The sequence below is a fragment of the Canis lupus genome, chromosome 3 (assembly GCF_003254725.2).
Source record: "Canis lupus dingo isolate Sandy chromosome 3, ASM325472v2, whole genome shotgun sequence".
NCBI lineage: Eukaryota > Metazoa > Chordata > Mammalia > Carnivora > Canidae > Canis > Canis lupus.
The window spans coordinates 33,504,234-33,524,715 of record NC_064245.1 but is presented as its reverse complement, the minus strand read 5'-3'; the positions used below and the strand labels follow the sequence as shown (position 1 = coordinate 33,524,715).

Sequence of the window (20,482 nt, the reverse complement as noted above, 5' to 3'; positions counted from 1 at the left end):
CTGAAGCTTCTACTTCATTCTCTGAAGTCCTGCAGCAAACTGACAGAAGATTAGGATTGGGGGAAGCTCAGTGTTGGCCTCTAGGGAAACAAGAGGATCTCGGACCACACTTTGCCATAGTGCACCCCACCCCAGCAACCACGCTGCAGGTCCCCGTGTACCTCCTGAAGGGGTGGGAGAGGACGCTGTTGCTTTTCCTTTCTCCTCTCTCCTGCTCTCGCCTACTTTGGCCTCTGAGGAAGAAGCTTATGCAATTTCAGGAAAACCCTCTCATCACCACTAGAGGGAGAATTAGACTCATTATAATAACTGCATTTGAAGTAGCTCAGTCTTTTTCAAAAACGAAGGCTGTGTGTATACAGAAAGCTGATAAAGAGTTAGTGTGATCAGTCGCTCTACATGTGACCATCGGGGCAATAGAAAATAACAGGGCATGGAGAGCATAGTCTGGTCTGTGCTGGTGAACTGCCTGTGCTGGGGCGGGGGAGGGGAGCCAGGGAAAGGAATGAGAGAGAAAGGTAGGGGAGGGGAAGAGAACAGAGAAGGGAGAGAAAGAGGCAGAGACGGAAGAGGGAGAGAGGAAAGCACTGTGGCCCAGTTAGAACAAGTCTTGAGAATGTTGTATGTGATCTGCCAAGGTGATCTGCCCGTCTGTCCCTGGTCTCTCCGTCTTGCTGTGGAATGAATTGCCCGGTCCTGCAGGCAGTGATTGCTTTTAGCTGACCATGTCCTGCAGAAAACCTGCTTCAATCTACTCCCTTTTTCCCAAGATGATAAAATTAATATTCCTGACAATATTTTTGATAAAATATTCTACAGTGACATTTAAAATTCTATAGTGTTATTTGTATAAGTTCAGTTTTACATGTAATGAAACGCAGCATGGCACTTCTTGAATGTGTCCCAAATTTTTAAGTTTTTATTGATGGTGAATGTTTAGTGCAAATAAAAACTCACAACAATTTAAAGTTTCTGTGGATAATTTAAACCTTCTACCCAATAAATATTTAAGAAATAGAATTACAGTTTAAGATAAGCCTAGGAAAAATTTAAATGAAGCCAGTCTGCCAGACACATGCTATATACTCATTTTCAAGATCTTATATATATGTATGTATGTATATATATATACATATATATATACATATATATATATACACACATTCAATCAGGACCAGAGTATGTGCCACTGCCATAGTCTAGATTAAGGCTAGTTAACTAACACTCAAAAAAATACTATAATATGTATAATATATGACATCTACATGTAACTACATATTATACAAAATCATGTATATTATTATTGTACTCTATAGATAATTATGTAATTATATTATACATGTGATTGTAAGCATTTAAACAATGTGGAGATAATGAACTTTAAAAGTTTCTTTATTTCTTTCATGTTCATTATAGATAATTTAGACAATTCCAAAAATTAACTTAAAGAAACTTGTGTCCCAGAGCACCACTGCTCTACGATGATGTTAACATTTTGGCTCCTGTTTAGGAAGCTAAACAGAAATGAGCTCATACCAAGACGGGATAAATAAACCTCAATACAGTTTTCTATTCTATATTTTGTTCTCTTTGGTGAAGAAAAAAAGTCACTAAGACATTTATGTTAACAAAGTATAAGGAAATAGGGAAGTTGTTTGTTGTTTTACAAGCTTTTTTTTGCCCTAGTAAGTGAAAGTTCACCTGGAAATACTGCTTTAAGGCAGGAGACTCTCCTCTTTTCAAGCCCAAATGGCTGTGTTGTTGATTCATCCTCACTCACTAAGAAAACTAGTTTGTCATTTTGAGGCTTCTCCATTCAAGTACTCCTGTCAGTGTGTATTACCCAGGAGAGGCTGCTATCTTGCTGCAAGAGACAAGCTCAGAGATGCTCAAACGTTCGTCTCAACCCATTTATTGAGGGGCCAAATGATTAAGACATATTAGAAAGATTTTATTTTATTTTATTAAAAAAAGATTTTATTTATTTATTCATGAGAGACACAGAGAGAGAGGCAGAGACACAGGCAGAGGGAGAAGCAGGCTCCATGCAGGGAGCCTGATGTGGGACTCGATCCTGGGTCTGCAGGATCAGGCCCTGGGCTGAAGGCAGCGCTAAACCGCTAAGCCACTGGGGCTGCCCCTAGAAAGATTTTAATTTTTAATGTCTGTATGAGCTGCTCTGTAAGAAATGAATCCATTCGTGTTGTAAGAGGCATATAAAATTGCCAGAGGGTGTTCACCCAACACCATCTCTGTTCCTTGTCCCCACACAAGTGCTGGCCAAGCAGACCACCTCATGATGTCCCACGTCTACCTGGAATGAAGATTCTAGTCTCCTTAAGAAGCACAAAAGTCAGCTTAGCTATTTCAGTGAGTGTGATTCTGCAAAAAATATTCTTATATTCAACTAAAATGAGGTCTTGGCAGTAGGGGGTGGAACAGCATGATAAAGTCACTGTTGTGCCCAAGATCGCGAATCCGAGAAACCACCAAGGAGCCGACACCGATGCAAACACACGAGGGTTTATTTACAAGCTCGATCCTGGGTCCAAGTATACCCCACGCAGCGGAGCAGGGACTTGGACCCCAGACTAAGAGGCGTAGCAACGTTATAGAGGCCAGTGGCCAATGGGATAGGCAGAAAGTTGTACAGTCATGTTGGTCCACACGCAGGTGGCCAATTGAATTACATTTTACCCTAAAGTATCCATTTGAACTGGCCTATCACTGAGCCGGATTTCCGGTTAGGGTGTGCCCTGGTATTTGACTAGGGTGGGGCAGTGCCCTAAGCAATAAGCAGGTTAGCACAAGGCGGGTGCTGCCCAAAATAGAGTCAGTCCTGCTCTGCTTGTCCAGGGATAGGGGATTTTGTTAAATTTCCTGGGTCCCACAGTCACCACCTGACAAACATCTGGAAGGTTTGTGCTTTGACCTTCAGAGGTTCTCAGGGTGGATCCAAACATGACTGATTACTTGCTGGTTGATCTTCTGGCATTGATTTGTTTATCATAGTGTGTATAGTTTAACAGAGACAAGGAATAAATTTGTGACATTTAATGAAAGCCTAATGACATATTAAGAGCAGTGGCATTCTTCCTATTGGATTCATTCTAAATTTTGTTTGGTTTTGTTTTGTTTTCATTTTAGAGGTAATCTATTGATTGGGCTTTGAGTAATGTGGGCCTTCTACTTATGTCAGTGGTGCTTGCATGGGCCAAGCTTAAGATACTTCCTGAGCCATTACTACAACTAATATTTTGTGCCATAATTACAGGTCCAGAAAAGTGGAAGAGGATGAATATGAAGATTCATCATCAAACCAAAAGTGGGTCTTAGCACCAAAATCCCAAGACACCGATGTGACTCTTATTCTCAACAAGTTGCTGAGAGAATATGATAAAAAGCTGAGGCCAGATATTGGAAGTGAGTGTCAATGTTTGTGATTCCAATAGAAAATATACTGTGATGATATATTTTTAAAGTTTTTATTTTATTTTATTTATTTATTTTTATTTTTTTTTAATTTATGATAGTCACAGAGAGAGAGAGAGGCAGAGACACAGGCAGAGGGAGAAGCAGGCTCCATGCACCGGGAGCGCGATGTGGGACTCGATCCCGGGTCTCCAGGATCGCGCCCTGGGCCAAAGGCAGGCGCCAAACCGCTGCGCCTTTAGGGACCCAGGGATCCCTAAAGTTTTTATTTTAAATGATTATTAATTCACAGGAAGTTGCAAAGATGGTACAGTGTCACACAATTAGAGTGTAGTAAGATATCAAAACTGGGAAATTGGCATTGGTACCTTGTGTGTGCATGGTTTCATGTCATCTTATCATGTGTAGATACAGAACTGTTCCATCATCATAAAGATACCCCTCCTGCTGCCTCTTTATAGTCACACCCACCTCCCTCCTCCAAAATTCGTAACCCCTGTCAGCCACTATTTGTTATTTCTGTATTTTTTGTCATCTTTAGAATGTCACATACATGCACTTATTCAGTATGTGACCTTTGGAGATTGGCTTTTCTCCCCTGAGCAAAGTGATTTGGAGATCCATTCAAGTTCTTGTGTATATTAATAAGAGCTTGTCCTTTCTCATTGCTAAGTAATCTTCATGGCAGGAATATACTAGTTAGTTTATCCATTCACCTATTGAAGAACATTTTTGTTGCTTCCAGTTTTTGTTTATTACAAATAAGATGACTATGTGCATTTGTATACAGGCTTTGTGTGGAAATAAGATTTTCTTTTCTTTTTTTTTTTAAGATTTTATTTTTTTATTCATAGAGATGCAGAGAGAGAGAGAGAGAGAGAGAGAGAGGCAGAGACACAGGCTGAGGGAGAAGCAGGCTCCATGCAGAGAGCCTGAGGCGGGACTCAAGCCAGGGTCTCCAGGATCACGCCCTGGGCTGCAGGCGGCGCTAAACCGCTGCCCCACCGGGGCTGCCCAAGATTTTATTTTCTAGGATGAATGCCCAGGTGTATGATTACTAGGTTGTATGATGAATGTTGAGTTTTTATATTCCCACCAGAAATGTATGAAAGATCCTGTTTCTCTGTCTTCACCAGCAATGAGTATTGTTACTGTGTTTCATTTTAGCTACTCTAATAGGTATAAATCTAATAGGTTGATATTTCATTGTGTTTTGATTTGCATTTTCCTGTTGGTTAAAGATATCAGACTTTTTTTTTTAAAAGATTTTATTTATTTATTCATGAGAGACACACAGAGAGAGAGAGAGAGGCAGAGCCACGGGCAGAGGGAGAAGCAGGCTCTATGCAGGGAGCCTGATGTGGGACTCGATCCCGGGCCTCCAGGATCAGGCCCTGGGCTGAAGGCAGCACTAAATCGCTAAGCCACCCGGGCTGCCCCAGATATTGAACTTTTTTAATGTGCTTATTTGCCTGCACTATATCCTTTTTATTGAAATATCTTTTCATATTAGTTACCCTTTAAAAATTGGATTATTTTGTTTCATTTTTTCTGTTGAATTATTGAGTTCTTTCTAGGTGTGATTCCTTTACCAGATGTAATTTACAGATGTTTTTCTCTCAGTATGGAGCTTGTTTTTTTATCCTTGTAACAAGATCTTTCACAGAGAAAAAGGTTTTAATATTGATGAAGTTCAATTTATTGATTTTTAAACTTTTATAGAACATGCTTTTGGAGTAATGACTAAGAACTCTTCATGAAGCACTAGTTCCTGAAGATTTTCTCCTTTGTTTTCCTCTAAAAATTTTATAATTTATATTTTACATTTAACTAATTATCTGTCTTTATATAAAATCAGTGAGGTAAGTTCTCTCCACCATTTTTTCCTCTATGGATATCTGGATCTTCTATCACTGTATATATATATTCTGTGTTCTCTATTTTGTTCTTTTTATCTGTATGTCTATCACTACGTCAATATCCACAGTCTTGATTACTATAGTTATGTAATAAATCTTGAAATTGGGCATTGGGTAGATTAGTTCAACAGCTTTTTAGAACTTATTTTAACTCTTATAAGCCATTTGCTTTCCATATTAATTTTAGGATTATCTTGTCTATATCTAGAAAAACTCTTCTGGTAAGTCTCTATTAGTTTGGGAAAAATAACATCTGTACTATGTTGAGTATTCAAATCCACATATGTGGTATGCCTTTCCATTTTGAATCTGCTTCAATTTCTTACATCCAGTGTTTTACAGTTTTTAGTATACAAGTTCTGAATATATTTTTTAGATTTACAGCTAAGTATTTCACATTTTGGGAGTGACTACAGATGGTACTGTATTTTAAAATGTCTTTATACCTGTCTTCATTGATATACAGTAATACAGTTGATTTTTGTATGTTGATTTTGTGTCCTCTGACTTGCTGAAATTCACTAGTTTTGGGAATTTTTATGTGTTTGTTTTTTGATAGGTTCCTTGGGATTTTCTGTGTACACCATCATGTCACATAGGAAGTTATATTTCTTGCTTTCTAATCTGTATGTCTTTCATTTTATTGCCTTACTTCACTGGCTGGAATTTCCAAGACTGTGTTGAATAGCAGTGGTGTGAATGGACATCTTGCTTTGTTCCAGATATTAGAGGGAGGACAGTCAGTCTTTCACTATTAAGTGTAATGGTAACTATATATTTGTACAATTCTTTATCAAATTGGGAGAGTTCCCTCTATTTCTGATTTTCTGAAAGTTTTATTTTATTTTTTTTAATCATGAATGGCTGTTGGATTTTGTCAAGTGCTTTTTTTCTGCATCAATAGATGAGATCATGTGATTTTTTTTTTTTTTTTTTTTTTTTAGCCAGTTAATGTGGTGGATTAGGTTGAGTGATTTTCAAATACTGAGCCAGTCTTGCATCCCTAGAATAAGCCCCACATAGTTATGTGTTTGATAATACTCTTTTTTAAAAACCTCTTTTTATATATTGCTGAATTCTTTTTGCCAATATTTTGTTAAGGATGTTTACCTCTATTCATGAGGAACATTGCTCTGCAGTTTTGTTTCCTTCTTTCTTTCTTTCTTTCTTTCTTTCTTTCTTTCTTTCTTTCTTTCCTTTCTTTCTTTCTTTCTTTCTTTCTTTCTTTCTTTCTTTCTTTCTTTCTTTCTTTCCTTTTTTTTTTTTTTTTTGACAGTCTGTTTGGTTTTGGTACCAGGTAATGCTAGCTTCATAAAATAAGTTAGAAGTATCCCTTGATCTTCTGTTTTCTGGAAAAAATTGCATAAAAGTCTGTGTTAACTTTAATATTTCATAGAATTCTCCAGCAGGGATCCCTGGGTGGCGCAGTGGTTTAGCGCCTGCCTTTGGCCCAGGGCGCGATCCTGGAGACCCGGGATCGAATCCCACGTCAGGCTCCCGGTGCATGGAGCCTGCTTCTCCCTCTGCCTGTGTCTCTGCCTCTCTCTCTCTCTCTGTGACTATCATAAATAAATAAAAAATTTAAAAAAAAATTAAAAAAAAAAAAAAGAATTCTCCAGCAATATTCTCTGGGTCAGGAGATTTCTTTTCTGAAGTTTTATTATTATAATTTAATTTCCTTAATATACATAAATCTCTTCGACTTATCAATCTTATATTAGGTAAGTTGTAATAGCTTATGCTTTTTAAGAAATTGGTCCATTTCTTTTAAAATGCTGGGCAGCCCGGGTGGCTCAGTGCTGCCTTTGGCCCAGGGCCTGATCCTGGAGACCCTGGATCGAGTCCCACATCAGGCTCCTTGCATGGAGCCTGCTTCTCTCTCTGCCTGTGTCTCTGCCTCTGTGTGTGTGTGTGTGTTTCATGAATAAATAAATAAAATCTTTAAAAAAATAAAAAATAAAAAACCCCCGCCAATTTATATATGTAGACTTGTTCGTGGTATTCCCTTATAGTCCTTTAAAATCTTTATGCCCTATAATAGATCCCCTGCTTCATTTAGGATGTTAGTAATTTGTGTCATCTTTCTTTTTTCTTTGTCATCTTGCTAGAGGTTTGTTTGACCTTTTTGAAGAACTACCTTTTTGTTTTATTGTTTATCTCTATTGTTTTCTGTTTTCAACTTCATTAAATTTTGCTTTTGCTTTTATTATTTGTTTTTTTTTTTTTTCCTGCTTACTTTGGGTTTATTTTGCTCTTCTTTTTTGAGGCAATGTTTAGTTTCTTGACATGAGACTATTCTAATATAAGCAGTAGTGCTTTAAATTATCTTCTATGTACTGCTTTAACTGTTATCTCACAGATTTTGGTATATTTAATTTTCTTTTTTATCAAGTTCAATGTATTTATTTCCCTTGAGATTGATTTTCTTAACTCAGATTATTTACAAGTGTGTTTTTAGTTTCCAGGTGTTTGGAAGTTTTCATGTTATCTGTTACTCATTTCTAGTTTGGTCCCATTATAATCAGAGAATATATTTTATATAAGTTTAATTCATTTGGACTTGTTATGATCCAGAATATGGTCTATTTTGGTGAATGTTCCATGGGCACTTGAAAAGAATCTATTTTACTGTTATTGAATGGATTGGATCCTGTTGTTTAATGGTATTGTTGAGTTCTTCTACAGCTTTGCTGATTTCCTATCTAGTTTTTCTATCAATTGTTTTGATAGGTTAACAATAGATAGATTAAAGAGTAGATTCTCAAGACCAAGACAAGAACAGTGTGATTGGCCAGGGGAGAAATGCATACAGTTGTTGGTACAAGCCTGTACCATATTCTTGATGATGATCAGAGACCATGGGGATTGTGGCCAACATATTTTTTCATAGGATGAACCTAAGCTTTAGTTTATTTCTTCTTCTCCATGGGGCTTAGTTCCAAACAGAGCCCAGCAGCTTACTAACTCTCACGCTACCCCAGCCACCTTGTTCCTTTGTTCTTCCAAATTTGAGGCTCAGGTGTCCAATTTATCAGTAGTAAGACATAGAACTAAACTGGTTCCAATAGGCATAGAACATCAAGACCCTTGTGGTGCAGTATGCAGAAGTTTGGACATGCCTGTCCAGTGCATTTTTGGACCAGTCATGTCATCTTTACATGTTTCTGTTGCCTTTTCCAAATAATAAAGGAAGGGAACCAAATTACTTCCAGCTTTAAGATATTTATTTAATAAGCAATACATTTAAATTACCATGGCACAAGGTTCACAAATTCAATCGTCACTACATCTCCCCCTTCATAGTTATACAAAGGGTCTCTCCAGTGTGAAGAGTGTGCAGGAATTCTGCATTTATATAGAAAGAGAAGATTGAAAAGATGTTGCTAATTTCATTAATTGTCAGACACTGTGCTTGACCCTAGAACAAAGATAAATAAGATTTGTTTCTTACCTTGTAGATGACTTTAGTCTTTCGCATATCCTGTGGTATAATATAGCACTGCACCTTCCATCTATGGTACTATTCAGTACCAAAGTTGTCCTCTGAGGTGGAAAATTGGAAATTGGTAGAAAGTGGGTGAGCTAAGCTTCCCACCCAGATCTCTGAAGATAGCTGGATCACTTAGCCACCATACTAGTTGTAGAAAATGCCAGCCAATTCTATTCAAAAACACGGAATCCCTCTTAACACATGCCCAGAACAAAACACTCAGAAGGGGATGTACTAAGGCTTTGTCATGTGGAACAAGCAAGCAGAATTCACAATTCTAAGATTTTTATTTTTCCGTTATGTATGTAAGGAATTGTGAAAGTGTAATACACACTAAGAGAGAATATTTTTTTAAATGGCAACTCTTCTAAAGCTTCATGTTATCAGAAGGGCTCTGTGGTTTTTGAGTGAAAGAGATTTAAGAAACAGCTAAATATAAAACCATAAAACAGGATGCTCTTCTTTTATTTCATGATTTTACGGTTCCACCATACACATTGTCATGATCCTGGTGCAGCAAAGTGACCTGATGAAAGCCTGCAGGATTCCTGGCACATTTTAGGATTCTTCTTCCCGTCTCATTTAAATGCTAAATAATGTCTGAGTGGCGGAACCCAGCAACTCACTGATGTTCAAACCAAGTAACTGCCCAAGAATACAGAATTAGACACCATTTTCTTTCATGGTTTAGAGGATTCTGCTTTAAAGGACAATTTCTTTAAAAAAAATAATAAAGGACAATTTCTTTTTTCTTTTTAAAGATTTTATTTATTTATTCATGAGAGAGACAGGGGGAGAGAGAGAGAGAGAGAGAGAGAGAGAGAGGCAGAAACACAGGTAGAGGGAGAAGCAGGCTCCATGCAGGGAGCCTGATGTGGGACTTGATACCATGTCTCCAGGATCAGGCCCCTGGGCTGAAGGCAGCTCTAAACTGCTGAGCCACCTGGGCTGCCCCAAGGACAATTTCTTATAAAAATCTGAATTTCTTTTTTTCATTACTTTTTTCTCTTGTAGCCTGTTAAACTATCATGCCTCTTCTTCAAGGCACAATCAACTTTTGTCACATAACAGTGTTATATATGGATTTATGATTAATTTACTATAATTACCAGTTTATTTGTTACCTCTCCTGTTACTCTCCCTCCCTCTCTCAGGCAGCCTCTATTTACTGTGCTTTCACTCTGCACCACACCCTGGATCATGAACCTGTGGGGAGCAAGGCAGACGCTTGGGCTTTTCTGAAGGAGAGTGAAGGGGAAAGGGTCTCTGAAGACAAGCATGTAGGAGTCAATATTGGGATTATTGAGATTTCCACTTTGGAGTAAGGCAAGTGTGTTTAAGGCACTCTTTAGTTTAAATTCCTTGAAAACTCCACTTTAATCCTAGGATAAATTCCAAGCCCTTAGAATGATGGAAAGCAGTAAGCCACTATCTGGCCCTTACCTACTGCTCTGCTTTCACTTCCTGCCACTCCACACCTCACAAATTATATGCTTTGAGTACACCAAACCTCCTACTTTCCTGGATCCTTGCTATTTGCACGGCTCTCATTCCAGCACCTGACTCTCTTACCTCCTATGAGAAGCCCTCTTCCATGATCTGCACCCCTGCTCACCTCCCTGCCCGAATGGGTCAAGTGTCTTCCCAGAGTTTCTTCTAGCATTGGTTTCTCATCTGTACAATAGGAGTAGCACATTTTGACGGTGATGCAATGTGGTGCAGCCATGAAACAGCTTCTATAACACTTTTGTGTGCTTTCCACAGTTCTGCAGCTGGGAATTGATCTTCTGAGTCCCACCCCAGGACACAGTTCCCAGTTTCTAACTATAGATGCATCAGTTTACATTGGCATCTCCCAATATACATAGTCGAACTGCATCCACAAAGATCCAACATCAGGAAATAAATAAAATGGCTCATCACTGTTATTGTCCACATTAAATAGATGGAATCCAACAGACTCATTTATGTCACATAGCAGTGATATATCCCCACGGAATACTCTACTTGGTTTTCTTAATATAAATTGTGATCATTATGTTTTAAAAATACTCGCTATTTTTCCAGCTATTATCTCCCCTCAACTAACTTCTAAATTACGGATGTGTCTGTTTTAGTTCCCCATCTTTAACTATCCATCATTCTAAGTAATACTTCACCTATGTCCTTTACTAGTTCAGGGTTATTCAGGGTATCATTTATCTCAGGAACAGATCTTGTCAGGTGAGCTAGAAAAGGTTGGAGGAGGATAAACTTTCTATAAGAGAATTGTGAAAAGGAAAGGAAATGAACCTGAGTGAATTTCTCTCCCTTCAGGGTTTCAAGAAATTTGAACCACTCTCCTGAAAATAGAGTATTTCAGAATACAAATTTCCTGTCCATAATCTGGATACCTTATACCAAATACAGTTAGTTTTGGGAAAAATAAAAGGTTATTGGTTGGCTTTTAAAGGTGAATGAACACTGAACATATCTCCAATGGATAGAAATGACTCATGGACTCATTTAATTTAGACAGAACATCTGTATAACCTTGTCTTGGCTATATCCATGACAAGGGGGATTAATTTTCCATTCCTCTTCTTCAGGTGATTGCATATCTGGACTTCTTTTCCAGGCTTTTCTAAAGCTTATACTCCTAGTTTAGTTAAAACTTCTTCTAAATGTGGAATGATGAGCATCCAGCATGAAAAGAAGCTGGTTGCCTGAGTGATAAAGTGAGCTTTGACACTGCTGTAACTTCCTGGCAGAAGGCAGAGGAATCTCAGCCTTCTCCTCAGTGGGGATACCTCCTTGGAGGAGTTGCCACTTAAGCTTCTTTTCTTCACACTTCCCAGAGCTGGCCATGGCAGATGGACACTGATTCAAGAGTATTGAAGTGACCCAGCCAATTCCTTGCTGGGTGCAATATGAGGACCTCCTGCCCATTCTAGGTCACATTCTAGGTCACTTCTTCATCTATGAGGAAAGGGAGAGAGACAATGACAAAATAGTGGGAATATGACCCCAGAAAGTCAGGAGTTAGTTTTGTTGCGGATAATGAATGTTAAACAACTAAACGACGTAACAAGTGGGCTTTGAAGTATAATTTTTAAAGCACACTTTATCATGTTGCTTTTTAATATCTTTCAGTGCAAACTTTTGAGGATAGTCGAGTAACAAAGAACTATAAAAAGAATGCTTAACGACTGTTGGTCACAGATGTGATGTCTCTGAGAGAGGCCCAAAGTAGCCAGTGGAAAGGTAGAGAAAACTCTCCTATGTTTCTGAGCTAATTCCTGATGTGTATAAATGTGACAACTCCTGCCAGGCCCTGCCATAGAGTTTTGAGCATTTTAGCTGGATCACAGAATTCGAGAGAATTTTGAAATGTGTGAAGGACTGTACAATCTAAAGTATTGAGATATGATTAAAATGGATGTATACAACTGTCCCTCATCCTGATTTTTTTTATATTTTAAGAAAAATTAAAAGACATAAGGTTTTAATCCAAAGGAATGAAACACAAGTGTTGTATTGTAGGTGCTTGTATGCCAGAGGAAGAGAGAGTTGAAGGGAGGGTGTGTGGTGTGTGATATTTTGGGGTCTCTAAAGCACAGCAACTTGATGGATCACAATGTAAGTGCCTCAGTTGAGCACTGATTTTCCAATGACCTTTCTAACTATCTTTTCCTGTCTTAATGCACATCAGATGAATGTCTCAACTGTACATTTAGGTTAACTTGGTTAGTCTTCACTTAAAAACTACAGCCTACTATACAGATGGGTGAGTTGTCATTTTCCAACAATTACTGTATATCCAGAAAATAATTCAAATGTATTCACTCCATTCTCAGAACAGATGTAGGAGGAGAGGAAACAGACATTCTTAATTGTTCTGCTCAAAGTAAAAGGATTACTGTAGACTTAGTTAACTGATTCTCTCACAAATTAATTCAAATGCATAGGGAGGTGTAGAACAAATTTTGTGGAGAAATTATACCTGTCATCTCTGTGGGAGACTAATAAAGCATCCAAGGGATACTGGGTTAAGACCTCAGCTTCCCCACATAATCCCTGCCATTTTGGGCAGTGATCCCTTTGACACATATACCTTCGCACTTAGGATTTCACCATGGCACATTTTACCTAAGGCCTGTGTAAGGCAAGGCTATATTAGAATATATGCCCGTGGTTTGGTTCATTAAAATGATTTTTTACTAGGCTATAATTTTTTCTTGTAGGAGACATATAATGAGATCTCAATGTATAAGTACTTTTTAACATGTAATTTGGTAAATAACTCTGATCACATGTCCTTAGGAATAATCTAATGTCTGGACTTGATTTGAATATGCAGTTCAGTTTATAGAATAACAAGTGATCTGTTTCTTATGTTTATTCATTACCACTGCAGAAACTGAGCAAAATAGTTTTATGTGGCTTTAGAGAGGGTTTGAGTGAGAAAAGAAATGGACTCAAATAAGGGTTCTTCCACCAGTTGCCAGCAGATTCCCTGCAAGAAACAATGTCACTGACTGGTAGGTACTATCTCTACATGAGATAATTAAAAATATATCCAAGTCTTGTTGTAAGAATTGTAGATTAAAACACCTGACACATAAAGAGAGGACAGAACATGTCATCTGCCTTCCATCCACTGTGTTCCTAGACCTACACACTGTGTTGGCCTGGCTTATCAGTAGTGAAATAGAACTTGCAGGCAGCTCCACTGTCATAAAAGCTTTGCCTTATATGGAGATTTCTGTTCAGCTGTCAGCATTTCATCAGTATGTAATTAACATCCTGATCAAAAATATCTTACAGATCCTTTTATAAAGTATTACTGTGCTCATATCGATTAGGTTGTTTATCCTACTAACTCACTTTTGAGGGACAAATGCAGATGTGAAAATCATAGTTTCATAGAATATCATGGCTTGAAGAGATTCCAAAAGAAGTCTGTCCAAAAGTTTATAAATGTGGCTTTATATCAGAATTACCTGAGGATCTCTTTAAAATACAGAGATCAGGGCCCAACCATATTATTTTTCTGTTTTCTAGTTCACTGATTTTAACTTAGATCTGTATAATACCATTCTGCGGCTTGCTTTGGGTTTCATTTGCTTTATTTTTAGTTTCTTAAAGTGGAAGATGAAGTCATAGATTTGAGACCTTCTTATCTAATTTAGTGTATAGTGCTACAAATTCTTACTAAGCAATACTATAGTAGCATTCCACAGATTTCAGTTTTTTTTATTTCATTTACATTCAATTCAAAAGACCCTACTAATTTCCTTTTTCATTTCTTCTTTCACCCATGCAAAGTGCTCATTTAGGTGTCTGATAATCATTTCCCAAATACTTGAGATTTTTCCAGTTTTTCTTTCTGTTATTGATTTCTGATTAAAATGCATTGTGGTGAGTGAACATACTTTGTATGATTTGGATTTTATTTTACTTTTTAAATATTTTCTTATTGATGTTCAATTTGCCAACATATAGCATAACACCCAGTGCTCATCCCATCAAGTGCCTCCCTCAGTGCCCATCACACAGTAACCCCAACCACCTTGTTCACCCCTTGTTCCTTTCCCAGAGTGAGGTGTCTCTCATTGTCTATCACCCTCACTGATATTTCCCACTCATTTTCTCTCCTTTCCCCTTTATTCCCTTTCACTATCTTTTATATTCCAAATGAATGAGACCATATAGTGTTTGTCCTTCTCCAATTGACTTACTTCACTCAGCATAATACCCTCCAGTTCCATCCACTTTGAAGCAAATGGTGGGTATTTGTCGTTCTAATGGCTGAGTAATATTCCGTTGTATACCTTATACTGCATCTTCTTTATGCATTCATCTTTCAATGGACACCGAGGCACCTTCCACAGTTTAGCTACTGTGAACAATGCTGCTATAAACATAGAGGTGCAGGAGTCCTGGCATTTCACCGCATCTGCATCGTTGGGGTAAATCCCCAGTAGTGCAATTGCTGGGTCATAGGGCAGATCTATTTTCAACTCTTTGAGGAACCTCCACACAGTTTTCCAGAGTGGCTGCACCAGTTTACGTCTCCACCAACAGTGCAAAAGGATTCCCCTTTCTCCACATCCTCTCCAACATTTGTTGTTTCCTGTCTTGTGAATTTTCCCCATTCTCACTGGTGTGAGGTGGTATCTCATTGTGGTTTTGATTTGTGTTTCCCTGATAGCAAGTGATGCGGAGCATTTTCTCATGTACTTGTTGGCCATGTGTAGGTCTTCTTTGGTCAAATTTCTGTTCATGTCTTACCCACTTCATGATTGGATTGTTTGTTTCTTTGCTGCTGAGTTTAATAAGTTCTTTATAGATCTTGGGTACTAGCTAGCCCTTTATCTGATATGTCATTTGCAAATATCTTCTACCATTCTGTAGGTTGTCTTTTAGTTTTGTTGACTGTTTCTTTAGCTGTGCAGAAGCTTTTTATCTTGATGAAGTCCCAGTAGTTCATTTTTGCTTTTGTTTCCCTTGCCTTCATAGATGTATCTTGCAAGAAGTTGCTGTGGCCAAGTTTAAAGAGGGTGTTGCCTGTGCTCCCCTCTAGGATTTTGATGGAATCTTGTCTCACATTTAGATCCTTCATCCATTTTGAGTTTATCTTTGTGTATGGTGCAAGAGAGTGGTCTAGTTTCATTCATCTGCAGGTGCCTGTCCAATTTTCCCAGGACCATTTACTTAAGAGACTATCCTTTTTCCAGTGGATACTCTGATAATCTTTCCTGCTTTATTGAATGTTAGTTGACCATAGAGTTAACAGCTCATTTCTGGGTTCTCTATTCTATTCCATTGATCTATGTGTCTGTTTTTGTGCCAGTATGACACTGTCTTGATGATCACAGCTTTGTAGTACAACTTAAAATCCGGTATTGTGATGCCCCAGCTCTGTTTTTTTTTTTTTTTTTGTTTGTTTGTTTGTTTTCAATATTCCTCTGGCTATTCGGGGTCTTTTCTGATTCCATACAAATCGTACGATTATTTGTTCCATTTCTCTGAAGAAAGCCCGTGGTATTTTGATAGGGATTGCATTGAATGTGTAAATTGCCCTGGGTAGCATAGATATTTTCACAATATGAATTCTTCCACTCCATGAGCATGGAATACTTTTCCATCTCTTTGTGTCTTCCTCAATTTCTTTCAGAAGTGTTCTGTAGTTTTTAGGATATAGATCCTTTACCTCTTTGGTTAGGTTTGTTCCTAGGTATCCTATGCTTTTGGGTGCAATTGTACTTGGGATTGACTCCTTAATTTCTCTGCCTTCAGTCTCATTGTTAGTATAGAGAAATGCCACTGATTTCTGGGCATTGATTTTGTATCCTGCCATACTGCCAAATTGCTATATGAGTTCTAGCAATCTTGGGGTGGAGTCTTTTGGGTTTTCTATGTACAGTAGCATGTCATCTGCGAAGAGGGAGAGTTTGATTTCTTCTTTGCTAATTTGAATGCCTTTTCTTTCTTTTTGTTGCCTGATTGCTGAGGCTTGGACTTCTAGTAATATGTTGAATAGCAGTGCTGAGAGTGGACATCCCTGTCTTGTTCCTGATCTTAGGGGAAAGGCTCCCAGTTTTTCCCATTGAGAATGATATTTGCTGTGTGCTTCTCATAGATGGCTTTTAAGATGCTGAGGAATGTTCCCTCTATCCCTACACTCTGAAGAGTTTTGATCAGGAATGGATGCTGTATTTTGTCAAATGCTTTCTCTGCATCTATTGAGAGGATCATGGGGTTCTTGTTCTTTCTCTTGTTGATGTGATCTATCACGTTGATTTCTTTATGAGTGTTGAACCAACCTTGCATCCCGAGGATAAATCCCAATTGGTCATGCTGAATAATCTTCTTAATGTATCATTGGAACCTATTGGCTAGTATCTTGTTGAGAATTATTACATCTGTGTTCATCAGGGATATTGGTCTGTAATTCTCCTTTTGGGTGGGGTCTTTGGTTTTGGAATTAAGGTGATGCTGGTCTCATAGAATGAATGTTGGAAGTACTCCATCTCTTTCTATCTTTCTGAACAGCTTTAGTAGAATAGGTATGGTTTCTTCTTTAAACGTTTGATAGAATTCCCCTGGGAAGCCATCTGGCTCAGGACTCTTGTGTCTTGGGAGGTTTTTGATGACTGCTTCAATTTCCTCCCTGGTTATCGGCCAGTTCAGGTTCTGTTCCTTGGTATTGGTGGTGATCTCTCCTTTATCATTCATGAATTTATTAATTTGAGTCCTTTCTCTCTTCTTTTTAATAAGGCTGGCTAATGGTTTATCTATCTTCTTACTAATTCTTTCAAAGAACCAACTCCTGGTTTTGTTGATCTGTTCCACAGTTCTTCTGATCTCTATTTCATTGAGTTCTGCTCAAATCTTTATTAATTCTCTTCTTCTGCTGGGTGTAGGATCTATTTGCTGTTTTTTCTCCAGCTCCTTTAGGTGCAAGGTTAGCTTGTGTATTTGAGTTCTTTTCAGTTTTTGGATGGATGCTTGTATTGCGATGTATTTCCCCCTCAGGACTGCTTTTGCTGTACCCCAAAGATTTTGAACAGTTGTATCTTCATTCTCATTAGTTTCCATGAATCTTTTTAATTCTTCCCTAATTTCCTGTTTGACCCTTTCATCTTTTAGCAGCATGGTCCTTAACCTCCCCATGTTTGATATCCTTCCAAACTTCTTCTTGTGATTTAGTTCTAGTTTCAAAGCATTATGGTCTGAAAATATGCAGGGGACGATCCCAATCTTTTGGTATCGGTTAAGACCTGATTTGTGAGCCAGTTTGTGGTCTATTCTGGAGAAAGTTCCATGTGCACTTGAGAAGAATATGTATTCAGTTGCATTTGGATGTAAGTTCTGTAAATATCTGTGGAATCCATCTGGTCCAGTGTATCATTTAAAGCTCTTGTTTCTTTGGAGATGTTATGCTTAGAAGATCTGTCTATAATAGAAAGCACTGTGTTCAAGTCACCAAGTATAAGTGTATAATTACCTAAGTATGTCTTAACTTTGGTTATTAATTGATGGCGATACTTGGCAGCTCCCACATTTGGGGCATAAATATTCATATTCATGATTGTTAGGTCCTCTTGTTGGATAGATCCTTTAAGTATGATATAGTGTCCCTCTTCAAATCTTATCACAGTCTTTGGGATAAACTTTAATGTATCTGATATAAGGATGGCTACCCCTGCTTTCTTTCCAGGACCTTTGAATGCAAATGGTTCTCCAGCCTTTTATTTTCCGGCTGTAGGTGTCTTTACATCTAAAATGAGTCTCTTGTAGACAGCAAATAGATGGGTCTTCCTTTTTTATCCAGTCTGAAACCCTGTGCCTTTTAATGGGGTCATTAAGCCCATTCATTTTCAGAATTACTATTGAAAGATATGAATTTAGTGTCATCATGATACCTATTCAGTCCCTGTTTTTGTGGATTGTTTCCTTGGACTTCCTCTTTCTTTTACAGAGTCCCCCTTAATATTTCTTGCAGAGCTGATTTGGTGGTCACATATTTTTTCAGTTTCTGCCTATCTTGTAAGCTCTTTATCTCTCCTTCTATTCTGAATGAGAGCCTTGCTGGATAGAATATTCTTGGCTGCAGGTTCTTCTCATTTAGGACCCTGAATATATCCTGCCAGCCCTTTCTGGCCTGCCAGGTCTCTGTGGAGAGGTCTGCTGTTATCCTAATACTTCTCCCCATAAAGATTAGAGATTTCTTGTCTCTTTCTGCTTTAGGGATCCTCTCTTTATCTTTGGAATTTGCAAGATTCCCTATTAAATGTCAGGGTGTTGAGTGGTTTTTGTTGATTTTAGGCGGGGATGTCTCTATCTCCTCGATCTGAATGCCTGTTTCCCTTCCCAAGTTAGGGAAGTTCTCAGCTATGATTTGTTCAAATACATATTCTGGACCTCTGTCCCTTTCGGTGCCCTCTGGAACCCCAATTAAATGTAGATTTTTTCTTTTTGAGGCTGTCATTTATTTCCCTTATCCTATCATCATGATCTTTTCATTGTTTTTCTCTTTTTTCCTAAGTTTCCTTCCTTGCCATCTCTGTGTCGCTCACCGGTTCTTCTACCTCGTTAACCCTCGTCATTAGGACCTCCGGTTTGGATTGCATCTCATTTTATTTTTAATTTTGGCCTGATTAGATCTAAATTCTGCAGTCATGAAGTTTCTTAAATCCTTTATGCTTTTTTTTAGAGCCACCAGTAGCTTTATAATTGTGCTTCTGAATTGGCTTTCTGACTTTGAATCGTAATCCAAATTTTGTAACTCTATGGGAGAGAGGACTGTTTCTGATTCTTTCTTTTGTGGTGAGTTTTACCTTCTAGTCGTTTTGCTCAGTGCAGAGTGGCCAAAAACAAGTTGTACTGGATAAAGGAGAAAAAGAGAGAAAAAAAAAAAAAAAAAAAAAAAAGGCCGGTGTGGAGGGAACAAACAAAACAAAAAACAGGGGGGAGTATCCTCTGATTCTATATACTGTAAATCCCTTGACTTCCCTTGGAATTTTCCAGTGCTGTTTGTTCAATAACTTGCTTTTCCCCTGCCCTTCTAGCTAGTCTTCTCGGGGAGGGGCCTGCTGTGCTGATTCTCAAGTGTGAGCACCTGGGGGAGCTGCCTCACCCCCTGCCAGATGCAGGGCTCAGTCCTATGATGCCCCTGCTCAGTCCCAAGTACAAGGTGACACCAGGAGGAATAACAACAGTGGCGGTGGCCAGCTCTCCAATTCTGGAGTCATCTCCCGCAGTAACTGCCGCAGCTCCCCATATGCAGGGCCCTAGATGCTCCTGGGGCGGAGCCCCCAATCTGTACAGTTAGGGGCCGCCTGGCAACAACAACAAAAACAAAACAAAACAACAACAACAAAAACAAACATAAAACAGAAATAATCTTTCAGAGCAAGACATTAGCAGAGAAGACAAGGTTCTGGGGTAGATTGTGTGCATGGTATATATAAGAATGGGAATGGTTCTACACATGCAACATATCATGGAATGCCCAGGGCACAAGGATAGAGAGGGTTCTATCTTAAGCAATTAGAATAAGCAGCTAATTAAATATTCTAGAAACACATTATCTTTGCCTGGTCCTTTTATCTAGAAAAATTAAGGCAGCTTCACTGTGGTCAAAATATTTCAGTTCTTTAAAAATCTTGCATCATGGTTTCCTAGCCTCTGTTATTTCTTATGATAAATCAGTCATCATTTTCCTTCTTTATATAATGTGACTTTATCTGTCTGCTCTTAAGATTTTGTTCTTCACTGACTACTTAGCAGTTTGATAATGACATGTCAAGATAGAGCTTTTATATTTATGATTTTTGGTGTTCGATGACTCACTTAGATCTGTGATTTGATGTCTTTCATCAGTTTGGGAAAATTCTTGGCCAAAATTTCTTCAAATTTTTTTCATCCCAATATCTCTTTTTCTGGGAATTCAATACTATACATATTTTTCTTCATTAACCATTAGATGTAATTGGACTGTCTGGATATTCAAAAATAATTACAGTCAAGGCTGTATTAACTATCTAGGGTATAATGGCTATAGGGGAGTGAACCACAGTACCCAAGGAAGGCTCCTATCCTCACACCATATTCACTCTTTATCTCAGTATCTAAGTTTATTCCCATCATGGTC

General features: G+C 38.2%; 1 protein-coding gene across 2 annotated transcripts in view; it reads left to right on the top strand.

The window, feature by feature from the left end:
- The window catches only part of GABRG3 (gamma-aminobutyric acid type A receptor subunit gamma3), a 712,386-nt gene that overhangs the window by 2,747 nt on the left and 689,157 nt on the right, over positions 1-20,482 (top strand). For both annotated transcript variants that reach the window (XM_025437254.3, XM_025437255.3), the window contains exon 2: positions 3,275-3,423. In XM_025437254.3, the coding sequence (XP_025293039.1) occupies positions 3,275-3,423 (149 nt within the window). The remainder of the gene's footprint in view (positions 1-3,274; positions 3,424-20,482) is intronic.